Source organism: Leptinotarsa decemlineata, unplaced genomic scaffold, assembly GCF_025532065.1.
Source record: "Leptinotarsa decemlineata unplaced genomic scaffold, Ldec_3_MD MMD2_tig00001393_RagTag_RagTag, whole genome shotgun sequence".
Classification (NCBI taxonomy): Eukaryota; Metazoa; Arthropoda; class Insecta; order Coleoptera; family Chrysomelidae; genus Leptinotarsa; species Leptinotarsa decemlineata.
In genome coordinates this window covers 10,445,000-10,463,045 of record NW_027412562.1, presented here as the reverse complement: position 1 = coordinate 10,463,045, position 18,046 = coordinate 10,445,000, and the positions used below count along the sequence as shown (strand labels likewise).

The window sequence follows — 18,046 nt, the reverse complement described above, 5'->3', positions numbered from 1 at the left end:
CCTTTTCCACTACCCAATGATTTTTTAACTCGTGCCCTTTCCCGTCTGTACGAACCCTTTAAACTATCAACCTTTTTTTGTACTTCATTTACGTCTCTTGTCGAGTACTGCTGCAATTTCAGCCCAAGCGTCCTCCTTTTTTATTCTATTGAAATATGATTTGTGTTTGGCTTGCCATAACATCGGCCGTGATTGATATTCTTTAATTAGACCTAAAACTTCTTGCAGCCACTCCATGTTTTTTAATGTAGGTATGCAACCCACTGCACAACGCATACCCGTCCACACTGAGCCATACGAGCGTTGCCTCGCTTTGATGGACCGACAACTTTTGGATCGGGTTGAGCACATGTGCCGCACAACCTGAGTATGCCTCGTGCTGTGCGTGCCTTCGTCCACATTTGAATGCTCGTTCTGCCTTGGCATGCTCATTCGAGCCGAATATTCTAGTCTGTAGGCACCTTTATGAGCAATGTCGGAGGACAGTGGGACCCCGTGTGGTCACTTGGATCTACACTGCAATAATAAGATCTATGTTAAAGTACAGAGCCACTGCATGGGTACCGAAAGTTCTACAAGCAACGACCATCCAAAAATTATATCAAATACAGCGATTGGCTTGTTTAAACATCACATGAGCCATGAGAACAACACCAACCGCGGCAATGGACATAATTACTGGCCTGACCCCTCTGGACCTGTACGTTAAGGAAGTTGCTTTAATGGCCATGTTACGATTGCGCATGACTGGTGTAAACCTCGAAGTAGGAATGGGTTAATTGAGGCTGAGCCTATGGCGAGAAAAGCGCTTACTGCGCAACCTCTGCTGCAGACACCCAGCAATTGAACCCAGGTTTGTGTTTAGTAAACTCTACAAAATACAAATAAAACAGAACGCAGAGTCAGATGCTACAAGTGTACTACGCATACATACAGACGGCTCAAAAACCAAAGAAGGCTGTGAAGGATGTGAAGTGTATACAATTCACTAAGCCTAAGGATTAAGTGGGAAATTAGAAAAAGTACCAGCGTGGTTCAAACAGAGCTGGCTGGTATCTCAATAGCCACAAAAGAAATAACCAGGAAAGGAATTTCTGGCAAAAACATAATCTGCACTGATAGTAAACAAGCCCTAATAGCCTTAAACAGACACGTGTTACCTTAGAGCTAGTACTAGAGTGCCACCAAGATTTAGCCAAAGCCTCAGTAGATAATAACATTATCCTGAGGGGGGTTAAAGGGTACGACAGGAGTAAAGGTAATCGTATTGCCGACTCTTCAGCCAAGGAAGCAGCTGGACTAAGAATTTTAGGACCTAGTGATACTTACGGCCTGATTATTTCGACAATTGCGGAACTAACCAAACGTCACACCCATGCTCAATCCCTAAAGAGATGGAATGGAATCAAAGGATGCGATCTTGCCTGGATCACCCTGGACGACCCTGGGAAGCTGGCCCCGAAGAAATATTTGGCGATGACCAGGAAAAATTTACGCCTAAGTGTAGGATTTCCGACTGGCCACTGTCAACTAAGGAAACACCTCCATAATATGGGGCTAGTGGACACACCTCTATGCAAGATGCGTGAACAGGAAGATGAAACTGTCAGGCATGTCATATGCGAGTGTCCGGAGTTATCGTAATAAGAGAATGTGTGTTCGGCGAGTCTTGGTCTACACCTGCCGATATAATTGACATGGCTCCTAGTCACCTGCCGACGTTTCTGGAAAAGACAGGATCGACGATGACCTAGGAGGACAACTCCTCGGGAGGATGTACAATGGGTCACATGTGGCGTAAGTGCTGTGGGGCTACATTCACCCTCCCTACTCTACAAACACAAATGTAAGGCAATCAAATTACTAAAACAAAAACGTGTAGCATTGAACGTACATTTAGCACATTACGACAGGTGAAGACGTGGAATCGCTCAACGATAGGAGATGCGAGGCTAAGCGGACTGTGTATGCTCAGTGTTCACAGAAAAAGAGAGAAGGATACTGAATTTATTGACAAGGTGATTTTGACAGCAACCTAGACGCCTTCAGAAATTCACCAATGAATTTCTAATCTTTTTGCCATATAACATTAACTTTGTTGATTTCTCATAAAAATGATATAGCCTATGTTATTTTTTCTATGTACTTTCTCTTTCCGAACAGGGGGTGCAATGGCACATGGGGCCATTGACATGTTTATGGATATCTCGTATATTTTGTTGTGAACTATTTTATAGAGTCTCAATATTGTTTAAGTATGTGACTTATGCTTTTACATAATTTCTAAATCTTGAAACGGACATAGTGCGCCGTTGAGATCGTTGTTTATCATGGATAAGAACAGTTTGAGTTATATATATTTCCCATAGATGCTGTCTTCATCCATACTTCAGGCTCGTACTTCAATGTTGAGAATCACCTTGAGAAACTTCACGCGCTTTCTCGTTTTTACAGCCACCGGAAGCAGTCGTCCTATAGCTCTAACATTGCCACTGACACCTTATTTGGCCAAGTCGTTTGGGTTTTATGAGAGTTCCAGTAAACTTTGAATAATTTTTCAGGACCTCTATGTTTCAAAGATTTGCACACAAAAATTGACGAGTATTTTAATATGCTGTTCCTTGGAGCCATACGAGCAGTTTCTCATGTGTCTCAGCTAAAATTATCGTCTAGAAATGAATTGGTCGCGCACTGGCTATTGGGCTATAACTTTTTCAGTTATTACTTCCAAGTTTGAGGAAATTAATTTTCAAAACTGAGTAAACGATAACTCAGGCCAACAAAAAAAAATGTTCGTGAAAACATTTTAAACGAATTTACCTGAAATGTATGCATTTTTGTATGCTTAAACCGTATTTTTTAACAGTTTTTATCACCCACCATTCTTTCGCAATATGAAATCGATTTATTACTTAAAAAAAATTAGGATATTATATAATTAGGGATTATATATATATATATATATATATATATATATATATATATATATATATATATATATACAAAGTTAGCAAATTATAATTTTTAATTACTTAAATTTTGATATAAAATGCTTAAATTATAATATTTTTTTAAAAATTTCCTCTCCCTTTTTCTTGTTTTCTGGGAAGTGACTAACAATAACCAACCACCCATCACTTGTTCATAGTGCCCGACCGAAACCGGTTTTTGCGGTCGAAACCGAATTTCGGCAACGGTCTCAGTTTCGGCCGAAACCGAAACTTCTTTACAAGGATTATGTTTTGAGGGAAAAATAAAGAAAACGTTATTATTTGGTCAGTATTTATTTTTTATCTTTAAATCACAACGGTATGCAGTCTTCGACATTTTCGATTATTGATAATCAACATGACAACCTCTTATTTAAGAAAAAATAATAATTGCACCTTAAAAGTACTTAAAATAGGTGATGTGTTTATTTGAGTAGGCGTATATTCTTTTGAATATTATTAACGGTTTTTCAAAAATATTAAACATAAAATTACTTTTTTTAGTTGTTACTTAATATCATACTAGGTACTTAATATTTATGTAATAAACAAAACAAAATAAATTACTTTTATCTTAAGAACAATAAATTAAAGTTTTAAGTGTGTTAATTTTACAATAAAAAACAATTATAGGTATGTACGTATCTAACTGTACTTGCCACTTGGATACCTTGGGAATAAGTATTAAAATTAACTTTGAAATTCTGAATCCATAATATTATCACCACTAATGTACTATAGTACGAAAGTACCAAGTACCTAACTAATGCTTGTTTACGTATAGCTTTAGCGAGAGAAATTAATAAAAAAAATATTTAGCTAGGTTAAACTTGATTTTACTATAATCTGTGTATTAGTTTGTTTATTATTTTTTGATTTTTATATTACCTACTCTTATGCTATAATATAACGTGATAAAACTTACCGAATTCAAAATAAATCACACGAAAATTCACAACAAACAAAATGAACTGCAAGCACAAGCCAGTCACGAGATGATGAGGCACGTGGACGCGGCAAAATGTCTTCGTCGCTTGGATGAAATTCAACGCGCCGAACATGACCGATGACAGCGCGAGAACTCCCGAATACAGTTTTGGTAGTTTCGGCTGGTTTGCCGCCGAAACCGAAAGTAAACCGAAACCCGTTTTTTTGCCGAAACTCGACCGAAACCGAACTTTTGGTCGGACACTACTTGTTTATTATATTAGCTACGATACCTAAGTTTATAGTTTGGGTCTCTGGCATTACCCAAAATCTCAATCAAAACTTTTTTAAATGATATCCAAGCCTTCTGTTCCTTCTCATTCATTGTTGCTCCGAAGTTTGAATGGAATATTAATTTACGGAAATCTGGCCCGACGAAAAGTCCCTTTTTTTAATTGAGCTTCTGATAAATGAGGAAATTTCGCACAGAAATATTTAAAACAATTACCATCTTTAGGAAAAGTTTTAACAAATTGTTTTATTAAACTCAACTTTATGTGCAGTGGAGGTAGAAGAATCTTTTTAGGGTCAACTGAAGTTGCGTGTAAAATGTTTTTTATGCCAGGTCTCAAGGGCCATTGTTTTATTTATTCATTTATTTATTTATTTGTAATACAGTTCTCCATAGGACATAGTTTTTTAGATCAATGTTGATCCCTTGCTCTGCTGTCCCATTCACATATGAAATATGGACAATTTGTGAATCCCTTTTGTTGACCAAAGAGCATGGAGACAACTTTCAAATTCCCACATAGCATCCAATCATGAGCGGTATAGTTAATTTTCTCTAAAATAATATTCAGATTTTCGTAAGTTTCCTTCGTATGAATTAAATATGCCATCGGCCAAGTATTTTTGTTATTTAATAACACATCTTTCAAGTTTGTTTTTGATGAGTGAAATAAAACATCTCCGTTCTCCTTTTTTTGTATTCAATGCCAAGTTCATTCATTAGCCCGTCAATATCATGTCAGTATGTGAATTGTTCATCTCTTGTTCTATAATGGGAAATAAATGTTCTAGGTTCCAATAAATGTTTCTCTTTTAGTCTAGAACCCAGTGATTCTGTTTTTTCCTTAGTCAAACCCAAATCTCTCACTAAATCATTTAACTCTGCTTGTGCAAATAACTGTGGTTTTAAATTGTCCGGAGTACACTGTTATATCCATTCACATCTATACTGCAAAAATAACAATCATATAAATGATTTTTTGCTCTCTCCATGTCATGGGTACTGCAAATTCAAAAGTTATCTTCTCTTTTTTATACTATTTCCTTAGATCCTCAATACAAACATAACATCTTTGTGAGAAACCCAACACTTGTCTTGATTATTGATTTCTATATCAAAATATGCAAAGTGAACTTTTTTCACAAAGTGAGTAATGTTCCTTTGATGTTTTTGATTACAAAATTACCACAAATATAGCAAAAAGCATTATGAGAATTGTCACAATCACGTTTAACCATTTTAATTTCTTAATGGAAAGCACACAGCAATTTGAGTTTATATTTACATCAATTTAGATTATACTTAGTAAAAAAAAACAAACGGCGGTAAAATTTATTAAAATGACCACCCTTAGAACATTTCATTGCCAACCCCATTACATTAAAATAATGTTGTCAACTTCAAATATTTAAGTAGTTAAAAATGTATGGCATACATTTTGGAATATTAACTTTATTTTCACTTAATAGTGAAATGTGAAAAATTGGTGAGCGAAACAACATTTTTTTTTGTAATAAGAACACCAAATTACGCAAGAATTAGTAAAAATTATCGAAAAAGTTTTTAGGTTGTTGGCCTGTGTAATCAGTGAATATGAAAATCTACCCCTTTGATCTTTTATGGGTACATTTATTTTCACCAACAGTATAATTGACCATGAAAACTCTGGTAATACAGCGCGTCGAAATTGATTCTGATTGTTAAATAATCATCCTCTGAGAGTAAAACTTTCTTGTAAAGCGCACCGAAAGCTATTTGCTCTCATTGCGGTTTCAAGTTTCAGTATTTATTCCAGTGGCGTACGAAACAGTATTACTAATGTCTTCTATTTGGAAAAACTAGAAGATCATTACACGACTACCGTTCTTCAAATAGAAGAGTTTGTAAATGCAAAGGCATCTCCCCTCATGAAAGCGCCATCTATAGAACGTCGGAAGATTGAAACTATGGATATCAAAGAAGAATGCGGCTCCCCAAGGCGGCCGTTGCAAAGTCAAGTATCGACATCGGCCGCCGAACGAGATTTATCCATTGTTTCTGTGTGAAAAACAGACAAGGATTTATTTTGAGACTGGAACTTCATGAAATTTTTTCTGAATTGTCACGATTGTTCGGAATTTAAAACTCGTTTTCCATGAAATAATAATTTTCATCAGCTCAACAAGTTGTGACATAGTCATTCAGTAAACTTATGAATACGAAATGAAAATACACTATTCTCAAAGATAATTGGTTGAAAACTTGTCTCATTTTATTTAATCGAATAGGAGATATTAGGTGTTGAATGAACTCATTTTTCGACATACATTTTACTATAACCTCTGAGCCATCCGATGTGAACCCAAACAACCCTATATTTTTGAGAAACGCTTTGCCCAATAAAATCTATCTAGTGAAAACATCTGGAGTATTCTATTAAAAATCTTTTTTGGTTTGTCAAACATTTATTGACCACTTTGTATATTAGTAATACTTACTGAAACATAGCTTTCATCAATCAATTCCACTTTTTTCCAAAACATTTTTTTGTATCTCTAATGGGCAAGCAGCTATCGTACGCCCCCTATCGTTGATTTACCTTGTATATGTATTTAACAACTTTGTTAATGAGTATTATTTATATTATTTCGACAATAAAGTATATTCTGATTCTGTTTACAACTATGTAGTTGCAAAGTCGAATTACGTTATTAAACTCGAAATTTCGACTTTATTTTCGAAATTTCAAGTTTAAAATAAAAATTTGGAGTTTTAAAGTCGTAATTTCCAAGAAGCAAATAATAAAAATGTGTATCCTTCCTGCGCTCCTTACCATATAGTGTGAACATCTTTCTGTATTTCTCATTTTATTTTTAGAGAGAATAAGATTCGTGGTTGACTTTTATAAATAACTAGTACTATGTTGATGTATCGCTGCTGTTCCAATGTTTTGACAGAATCATAATCAACAAATTTAGGCGTGCGCAGCGTTATAGAACAGTGCTTTCAAAAAATTGTTCTACAGCGCCATCTAGTGGCGAGTTACAGAAAAATTGATAGTCTAAAAACCTTCTCTATAAAAAATTACTCATACATGCCAAGTTTCATCACGATCGGTTGAGCGATGTAGAAGTTTATCACTTATCAACCAACCAACAAACATCCATTTTTATATATATATATATATATATATATATATATATATATATATATATGATGAATACGCAGTTCCATCATATACTTTCTGTGCAGCTGTATTCAAATTACTTCTTAGGACTATACTTGTTCAATATTTACTAGCGAGTTTTTTTTGGGATACTCATTGTGTTCATCTAAGTTCAATTCATCATCTACATAGACCCTTAACATTTTTGAACTCGATGAAAAATTTAACTTTTCGGTGCCCATGTTTACAAACTCTGAAACATTGATGAAGTTATCAACCAATCTGAAAACTATAAAACTGGTTTTGGCTGTGTTCACAATAGAAGTTCATATTGATTAAAATATGTCGAAGATGAAGAAACAACATTCAGTATATTAATTTTAAGATTCATATGACAGTCAAGAAGATTGAAATCATCACTAACAAGTTTGGTACTTGTATTTTGAAAGATTTCAGAAATATCGAACCTAGCACACTTCCTTGTGGAACAATATTTTTGAATTAGAACTATTACAAAATAAAAATCTTCTGCTTGTTGTTTATTACGGAGTTTTTTTTCTTTTACTTAGATACGATTTCATAAGATCTGATCCCATGATGAGAGAGTTTTGTATTAAAACAGAATGTTTCACACAGTCTAAAGCATTACACAGGCCCAGGAATACATCAAAAGTACAAGAATCTTATCCTCGTAAGTAATGAATTTTATATATGGAATAGAAAAGTGCTGCGCTTTTTCCTCAAACCGTGCTGGAAATCGATTGACCTGTAATTACAAATGGCTCAAATATATGGGATGAGCTTACAAGCTACCAGCCGACTTTTTCACAAGCATCTTGTAAACTGGTCCAGTGTACTTGATGCACTTGATCCATTGGATGTTTGTAAAAACGCTCTGGTGGAAGTTGAACTCACCGGGCTTTGAGCGAGTTAGCTTGTAAAGAAGCCACGTGTCATCACAGAAGCTTGTGCAGAAGTGGCTAGTAGCATTGGTCTTGAAGATGTCGGAGGAGCTGGTTCTAGCGAGACTTGTAGTTGTAGCTAAAGTGATTAAAAACGAGTTACTTGATTAGAAGACAGAAAGTGCATAAGAGGAACGTGTTGGTGAAATCGTCCATCAAATACTGAAAGAGCTGAAGAACGAAGAACTCAAAGAAGGCTTAAAGAAATGTTTTGAGAATTACAGGTAAACAGTTTGAAGAACTACTGGTAATAGTAGACGAAATTTAATCAAAACTGGACATGGCAAGGCAATTCAAGTAGCTACAATATCAGTATCGAGTAGCAGAAATATCAGTATCGAGATTCCTACCCCTTGTACTCACGGCGATTTGTTGTGTTCTTCGACCATTCATTGAGGTAAGTGTAAATAATTAATTGTAACTTATTTCAAAGAATTGATTCCGCTGAATCTTTTGACACAATCTGTGAAAACGTATTTCTCATCGCAGTTGCGGAAGTCATTGATTGAGGAGACACGAGTGGAAGAAAGTTATAAAACTCTTGTTGGACTGATGCATTGTTCAATATGTCCAACTTAGCACGAGTTATTCAATTTTGAATATTCTGCTGCAGCATAATGGTTGCTCGCTTCAGTAGCTGACGGAGTTCACTTGCTTTATACTTGCCAAACAGATGATATAGCTCATCCACAACAGCATTGTTTGCAATGTCGTCTAACTTCTTGATTGCTTGGGAATTCTTCCCTTTGTCGGACTTTTTCTGAACCTTTTTATTGTAAACCCTTTTCTTGGCGGCTCAGGTGGCCTAAGACATCTATACGAGTGGGCCGTGTTCATTGCAACAGTGGAGTTGTTCGAGATGCCAGATATAACAGGGTCAGTGGTGTCGCTTCTCTCTTCATCTTGTTCTGAATTTTGACTTTGGTTTAGGTCCTGAAAAAAAAACAAACAAAATTGAATAATAATTTTCATTCATCAAAACATAATAAGTAGACACTTAAAAACAGTATTTTCCTTTCAGGTACCAAAAACTGTTGAAGATTGGAAAGAAATTGAAAAGTTATTCCTCCAGCACTGAAATTTCCCCAGTTGCTGTGGGCGATTCATGGTAAACACGTTATCATCCAGAGACTTCCCAGTTCGGGTTCATTATACTATAATTACAAGAAAACCTACAATATCATACTATTTGCTATGGTTGATGCAGTTTTTTGCGCTACTTATATTGACGTAGGACGAAATGGCCGAGCAAGTAACGCTGCAATATTTAGAGATAGTACTCATAACATTGCAATGAAAAATGAAACCATCAGGTTTCCTGAACACATTGTTATCGTCGGGGACGACGCTTTTCCTCTAAGACCCGATCTGATGAAGCCTTTTAGTAAGCATGGACTGAGTTAGGAAGAAAAAATATTCAATTATCGTCTTTCCCGTGCCAGACAAGTGCTTTTGGCATACTTGTCTGGCGATTTACAGTGTTTTCAAGACCAATGGAGTTGAAACTCGATACTATCGATAGAGTTGTTTGGGCTGCTTGCAGTTTATATAACTGTCGTCATTTGAATCAATAATGAATTTATTACCACCATTTTAACTAGCTCTATCACTTTCTTATAAAATTTTGGAAAATTGTTTTTACGCCTGAGGCTTTGTTTCAATTTTTCCCAAATCAACTCGATGGGATTGAAAACACAAAAATAGGGGGGAAGTCTCAATATGGTGTGTCCATATTTCAGCAATACTCTCAAGGGCATACACTTTTTCAAATGTTTTTGTCTGTAAAACTTCAAGTAAGGTAGGTGCGGCTAATAAGGCCTATCGGGTAATAAGGCCTAAGTAACAGAAACACAACTTTAAATGGTTCCCGCTAAGCGAAATCACAGTCATAGGTAGCAAACCATCCTAGATGGCGCCCCAAACCTGTTACGACTCGCAAGCCCGCGTGCTGCCACCAGTGCGACATCGCTCATTGTGGCCGGCGGACACACGTCTCGATTTATAATATAACGGTCGAACCAAACGTAAGTATTTTTTTCATTTTCACACTTTTCCACATTATTTTATAGTTAACTTTCCTATTAGTTAATGTTTTAAAGACCTGTATTGTACAAAATAGTATAAATTAGACAAAATAATAATATTTTAAACTTTTCTTGACAATGTGGTTGGTTGTTAATAAGGCCTATAAAATTTGACCATAGGCCTTATTACCCTCCTTTATTAATATCATCGAGTGACTATTTTACTGTTCATTTAAGACCTTTAGAAATGAAATAACAACTGTTTTTAATTGATTTATGGTTTTCAGGCAAACCTCATAATCACAATGCCTTCCAAGCGAGCATTGTGGTCTGAAGATGATCTGGTGGCAGCAGTCAGAGCAGTACAATGTGGACGGTTGAGTACGTACAAAGCTGCTGAAAGGTACAAAGTACCCAGAAGAACTATACGAAACCACCTCCAGACCGCCAGTTTAAAAAAAACCTTGGGCCGAAAACCTTTACTTAATGAAGAACAGGAAGCTGAGCTTGTGAGTAGAATTGTGAGGTTTGCTGCAATAGGATTACCTGTTACTCCAGATATTCTCCGCCGGTTAGTCTTTAAATTTTGCGAGACGAATGCCATCAATCATCCCTTCAATCAACAAGCTAAAGTTGCTGGTAAGGATTGGTTTAGAGCGTTTATGAAGAGACATCCGGAGATATCACGTCGAAAGGCTCAGTTTATGAACCCGGCCAGGGCTCAAAAGCTTAATAAATTTATCGTAGATGATCATTTCCAGAGACTGAACGAAGTTTATGATAAATTGGATCTCAAAACTCGCCCTGAGAAGATTTACAACATGGATGAGAAGGGCTGCCGCCTAACGATTCACCACCAGCAGACTGTTTTGGCACAGAAGGGAGCCAAAAGAGTTCATTTACAGTCTTCAGAACACGCCGAAAGTGTCACCATCGCCGGTTGTGTGAACGCACTTGGTATTAGCATACCACCAATGATAATTTTCAAAGGCAAACGTTTGAAGCCTGAGTTATATGATAATTTACCACCGGGATCATTAGTAGAAAAATCTGCAAAAGGTTATATGACAAATGAACTGTTTAAAGAGTTTTTGAAGCACCTAGCCCGCTACAAAACTCCAGGAAAGTGCCTCTTAATATTTGACGGGGCAGCTTGTCACTTAGATCTATCCATCGTGGAAGTTGCAGATTCACTCGACATAGCATTGTACTGCTTACCTTCCAATACAACCCATGAACTGCAACCACTTGACAAAGCTGTCTATCGATCATTTGAACACCACTGGGATTCAGAAGTTTTATTATTCAAGGAACAAAATCCAGACAAAAAGCTTACCAAGGCACGCTTCAATATCATACTTACTACTGTCTGGTCTAAATGTATGACACATAGTAACATAACAAGTGGTTTTAGAGCGACTGGTTTGTATCCATTTAATCCGCACGCTATTCCTGAAACAGCCTTTGCTCCATCTGTATTGTCAGAATCTCCAGCTCTTGTACCAGACGTTGTAGATGTAGAAAATTCGCCACCTCACGTCCCATCTAGGCCAACAGCTTCCGAGACACCCCAGACATCGACGTCCATGCAAGAACAAAGAATTGATAATACCCCAAAAAAATCATCTGAAATGTTTCACAGAATGGTTTACGGTAGTTCCAGTTCTGACGATGAGGATAATGTACCCCTCGCTCAAGTGAAGAGAGCATCATTTAAGCAACTCCTGCCTACACCAGCTAAAAATACCGAAAAGACACCAACAGTCAGAAGAAAAGCCATCAATTATAGAGGAACTCCAGTTACCAAAGACCTGTTTGATAAAAACAAAATAGAAAAAAAGACCTCAAAAATGAAAAGCACAAAAGGAGCAAAGAGCAGGAAAGAGAATAGAGAAAGTTGGTACTGTCACGCATGTAAACAGGAGCAAGAGACTGCTATGAGGATGTGTTGCAAATGCAGCAAGTGGTACCACGAGGAGTGCGTTGGTTTAACAGAGGAGGATGATGATGATTTTGAGTGTCCAGATTGTGCCTAATTAAAGAAAAAATGTTATTTTTAAGTCTTTACTGTGATTATCGTATTACTATTATTTTATGGATCTCAATTACCAAATATAAGAAGATTATTTCATTCATTTTTGTAGTTTAAAGTCTTAGGCCTTAATATACTACCATAGTTTAATAAGGCCTAAAGACAGTGTTTTTTAAAATGTTTAATTTTAACTATGTTTATAGCAGAAGTTGCTGTTTTTCGTTTTTAATTAATAGTGATTGACATAAATGTTTAATAAACATTAAAATTTACTGATTTGTTTAAACAGTCTTTGATTTATTTAAATTTCCGCTTAGCTAGGCCTTATTGGCCGCACCTACCTTAGTTGGTTTTTGGTATAGTTATCTTCAAAATTCAAATTGTTTTATATCCAATTCTGAAGAGTTTTGTCACAGCAGCTCACGTTATGGCCGGAAGTATTCAATTTCTTCCTTATGATTTCAATTGTAGGAATCTCATTGCTTTTTTAACAGTCGTATATTGTTTTTTTAAATGATTTTATTAGATGAACATCTAAAGGTTTTTGTAATCCCGAATCAAATCGCGTCTTGCGTTCATAAGGATTGTTTTTGACTACTTTACGTACAGTTGAGAAAATAATTTTGGTCAAATCTCTGTGTTTCAATATTCAAATGCATCCGAATCTTATTCACTGGTATCTTGCATTGTTCACCAACGCTATTGGAATCACTACACGAGAAAAAGTCTGTGTTGTTATCACACTCGTTATTACTATTTGTACTTGTCCAAGGATGTCATATTTTTAACAAATAACAAAAATTTTAAGTAATTATAACTTCATCTATATCGAATTTCAACACTGAAATCGCGATCAGTTCCTGAACTGAACATTGACGGCTCGCATTCTATTCGTCACCGTAACACGACTTCAAATTTAATTTTATGACTCTTCAGCTGATCATAAAACTCGTTTAGTAAAAATCATCCAATACGAACCGCCATTTCTTCAGTCCACGTGGACTAACTCATAGCGGCATTAGTTCTTTGTGTTGGTTTTTTTGGATTTTGAGTTCGCCGATAGCTTTAAGATTACTATATCGGTTACTTCGACATAAAAAATGTTTTGATTCTTGATTTCAAAATAGGCGTTGTGATGACGTCTTTGAAACTATTTGGAATCATGTTATTTACAAAACATTGGTTAAATATATGGCGTAGGGGATCAAGAAAGTATTGGCGACATTTTTTCATTAAATAAAAAGGCACTATATCAGGGCCAGCAGAAGTATTGTTTTTTAACTAGAAATCAGATTTATTAGTTCATTTCATTGATTTGTTGCCAGATTTTTTTATTTGCCTTTTATTTTATTCTTATAGTAATCATTTTTAGTTGTTTTAAGAAGTGAGTTGAGATAATTTCTGTAGGTTTTATACTCTATTTTGGAATTTAGGACGGTTTCTTCGTATTGCTCCAAGTCAATAGTCCTTATTGACTGTATGACTCATGTGATAAGAACTCTCGATGCACCACGCCACGGTGATCGAAGAAAACAGTTAGCAAAACCATGACATTTTATCGAATTCGGCGTGTATTTTTTGATCTTGGCTCTACTGGGCCTTTCCATTGATACGATTGGACTTTGGTTTCGATGTCACATCCATATACCCATGATTCGTCACCTGTTATGACCCTTTTAAACAAATCTGGATCGCCGTTCAACAATTCCTGAGCGATGCTCATGCGACGGTTGGAAATTTGAAAAGTTTTTGAATTTTCCTCAAAAATGTGTTCAATTTCTCATTCACCGTATAAATATTACATTGCAGCTGTGTTGCTCTACTCGTAAAATATAATTCAATATTATTCTCTGATCATATTCTTTAATATAAACGAAATTTTTTGAGAGTTTCACCTCCTACCTTACTTTTCTACAATAAATTTATTTTTCATATTGTTAAAAGAAAGTAATCCGGTCCTGAACATTTCTATTTATCTTGAAACGTAAGAAATTGACCATCTGCCTCGAAGATTCGATGTATGTGTGACAATGCGACGTGAGTGCCAGTAATGCGATAAATATTTATGAATTTTAGAAACCAACAATTTTGGCAGATTATCCTGATAACTGTGAGAAATTAAGGAAACGACCTGAACAGTTAGATTCAGTTGGGTATTGTCGTCCGCCACTGGTATCAACTGAAGACAGCTACACTTTTCTCGTCTACTGATAAAACAATTATTTTTTGAATGCAAATATTTCGTGCGTAAATAATGGCTTGGTTACTTGGTTTATGTTACAATTGTTGTGACAGTTCTAAGTCGTCTTTCGTCGTAGTAATAAGACAGGTTTACTTTCTTTTATAAATTCATCACTATCGGACAATTACAGTTGGTATTTCGGCCGCCTGAAATGTAACATTACTCTAAACAACGTCGAAGAAAACTACAAAATCTCTTTCGTGATAGTGTAAAGAAAACAGTGCGATCGCCCAAAGCATGAAGCTGGTTAACGACCAATTAAAATGTGTATTTTGAAGCTTCTCCGTTTGCATGTGACTCAAAAACACAAACGTCAACGGACTACGAACTTTATGAACTCCGAGCATTTCATTAACGCTAATGGATACGCGAACTTTCATAAAACTCCTTTTCGGTCCAACTTCGGATTTCCGGAATTCATGTTCATGGCGACTGATAATGATGTGGACGATACAGAAACGTTGACTACCAGTTTGATCGACTCCATGTGTTCGGATTTTGTATTCAAAGGAAACGTCTGCGATTGCAGGGAGTTTCACGAGAAACTTGAAGAGAATGAAAAGAGGTAAGGAAAGTTCAATTTATTAACGTTTACTGAATAACGGGTGAATTAATTTGTTTGAATATATATTCGAAAACTACCTAATATTATTTTATTCAAAATATGTTGAATAATAATATAATAATTACACGGCGTTGAACTCTTTGGTTTTTTCTCTGTATTTTGGTTTTCTGTATTTTCTCAAACTTACCGAGGCATATTTTATAGTGATTTTGAATTTCTAAAGGAATATTTAGCCGTTTTGATACAATTTATAGAAGCTTGTGATAAACAACTTCTATCACAACATATGAAAAAACAATTTTTGGTATATCAGGTTTGTTGAAAAAATAAGGTGAATGTTCAAAATTCGCGGGCTACGTAGATTCTATTAGCGATTATTTTATTTTTTGTGTTCGGTGATTTTCTGCTATCGAAAAAATGGATCAAAAGATTTGCATCAAATTTTGTATAAAACTACCTCAAAAATACTTGGAATGTTGACAGTGACATACGGTGATTATACTTTGAGTCAGATACATTTTTACAAGTGATATAGTTGAAGTAAACGATATTGTGCACATTTAAAGTTGGCGGAACTCTCAAAGGCCAAAAAAACCAATACATAGAAATGAATCGACTGTAGAATTTGAGGTTCGTATTGGATAATTTTTACTAACCGAGTTTTATGATTGGCTGAAGAGTCATAAAATTAAATTTGAAGTCATGTTACGGTGACGAATAGAAATTGGGGATTGCGGGGATGGTTATCGCCGTCGTCTTCAGTTCAGGAACTGATCGCAATTTGAATGTTGAAATTCGATTTTGGTGCAGTCATAATTACTTAAAATTTTTGTTATCTGTTTAAAATCTGGCGTCCTTGGACAAGTACTAATACTAATAACGAGTGTGATAACAACGCAGACTTTTTCCAGTGTAGTGATTCCAATAGCGATGGTGAACAATGCGAAAAAAGGTACCAGTGAATAAGATTCGGATGCATTTGCATATTGACACACAGAGAGTCTTTTTCAATGTATATGAGAATCTACATCTCAAGTTTAGTTTCGAAGGAAACAAACTATTACATCAACAAACAACATTATAAGCAACATCAGATTTGACCGAAATTCCTTTCTCAACTGTACGTAAAATAGTCAAAAGCAAACCTTATGAACGTAAGACGCGATGTGATACAGGATTGCCAAAACCACAGGATTACGAAAACCAAAAGATGTTCATCTAATGAAATCTTTAAAAAAACAATAAACGACTGTTACAAAAGGAATGAGATTCCTACAACTGAAATCCTAAGGAAGAAATTGAATACCTCCGATCATAACGTGAAAAACTCTTTAAAATTGGAAAAAGAAATTAGGATTTTGATTTTAAATAATAAACAGACGGCAAGTAGTTATGGAAAGCAGAAGAATAGTGGAATTGCGTAACAAATTCTAAGAACAAATAACTAAATATAGACAAGAACAACGGCAAATTTTATATTTGGACGAAACTTAGTTTGACACTCACGACACAGTTACGAAAGGGTTGACTGATGCTTCGAGAATGTGTACATTCCTGCAAACAAAGGATCGCGACTAATCATTGTGCATTGCGGAGGAAGTAAAAGATGGGTTCCGAAATCTTTGAAATTATGTGGAAAAAAACTTGAGGACTGTTGACTGAAGAATACAATGTTGATTATCATAATAACATGGAAGCTAATATTTTCGAGTAATGGTTTGAAAACACATTGATCCCAAATTTGGATGCGAATAGTGTAAAAGTTCTTGACAACACTTCCTATCATTTGCAACAGCTCATCAAAGTACCGAATAAAAATTCAAAGAAAGATGATATACACTAAGAAAACTTCCGGTATTGTGGAAAAACAACTTTTGCATCATGAGAATGCACCTGTTAACCCGTCATTGCTTGTTCGCATTTTTTTTGCCAAAAACAACTCCGTATCATCTCTCAGACATCGTATTCACCAGATATGCCCGCCTGCGACTTTTTCTGTTCCCAAGTTCGATAAGATCCATTAAAGAACGGCGTTTTCTGACGATTGAGAAGATTCAAATCGAATTGCTGAGAGACCTTTAGGACATAAATTTGTTGAAAAATTAACAGCATCAATTTTAGAGTACAACATTCTCTATCGATCAGTTACCATGACACAGTAGAATAAATATCAATGGGATATGGAGCTACAAAAACGGAAAAAACTTTCGAAATAACTTTATATATTGAATACGTTATGGCAATATGAAGTCTACCACGTCAATATAGGTATCCAATTTTGCATCTATATATAGGTATAAAACATAAATTAAACATGTTTTTTGGCGATAATTTTTATTTCACTCCATTTTATTGCGTGATCATGACTTGATTCTAAAATATGTTCTACTTACTAACATTGATTCCGTTATGTATCATTTCCTTATATATTCACGATGTTTGTTTGTTCTTACATCAGGGGGTCTTGAAGTTACACTTACATAACTCTTTCCACAGAAACGAGGTATACTGTAAATATATGCTTTCGATTTTTCAATCATATTCTGAGGTTTTGTTCGTGTCAGAAGATATCTCAATGTATCAGTAGTTTTGAAAATTGTGTTTAAATCATGTTCATTCAAGTAACACTTCATTGTGAGATTTTTATCAAACAGTTCGCAAAACCGAAATACCTAAATAATAGCCTCATCAAGCGTGTTCTTACCAGTACAGTACTCACACGCCTAATGAAGCTATTGCCTCATGCATGCCTCACCAGGCATGTTCATACCAGTACAGTACCAACACGCCTAATGAAGCTATTGCCTCATCCTTGCCTACAAGCATCATCAGGTGTGTTCATACCAGTGCAGTACTCACACGCCTGA

General features: G+C 35.6%; 2 protein-coding genes across 2 annotated transcripts in view; both read left to right on the top strand.

Moving 5' to 3' along the window:
* Nucleotides 1-10,116: 10,116 nt before the first annotated feature.
* Nucleotides 10,117-12,707, top strand: LOC141482523 (uncharacterized). The gene is made up of 2 exons (XM_074175974.1): nucleotides 10,117-10,340; nucleotides 10,628-12,707. The coding sequence occupies exon 2, from the start codon at nucleotides 10,646-10,648 to the stop codon at nucleotides 12,374-12,376; it is 1,731 nt and encodes a 576-aa protein (XP_074032075.1). The 5' UTR covers nucleotides 10,117-10,340; nucleotides 10,628-10,645; the 3' UTR covers nucleotides 12,377-12,707.
* A 1,711-nt stretch (nucleotides 12,708-14,418) lies between these two features.
* Nucleotides 14,419-18,046, top strand: part of f (espin protein forked) — a 279,147-nt gene continuing 275,519 nt past the window's right edge. Inside the window, exon 1 of the mRNA XM_074175969.1 lies at nucleotides 14,419-15,179. Within this exon, the coding sequence (XP_074032070.1) occupies nucleotides 14,878-15,179 (302 nt within the window). The 5' untranslated portion in view covers nucleotides 14,419-14,877. The remainder of the gene's footprint in view (nucleotides 15,180-18,046) is intronic.

Excerpts from the sequence above, each read along its gene's own strand:
- LOC141482523 (XM_074175974.1), top strand. The coding sequence starts at position 10,646 with ATGCCTTCCAAGCGAGCATTGTGGTCTGAAGATGATCTGGTGGCAGCA.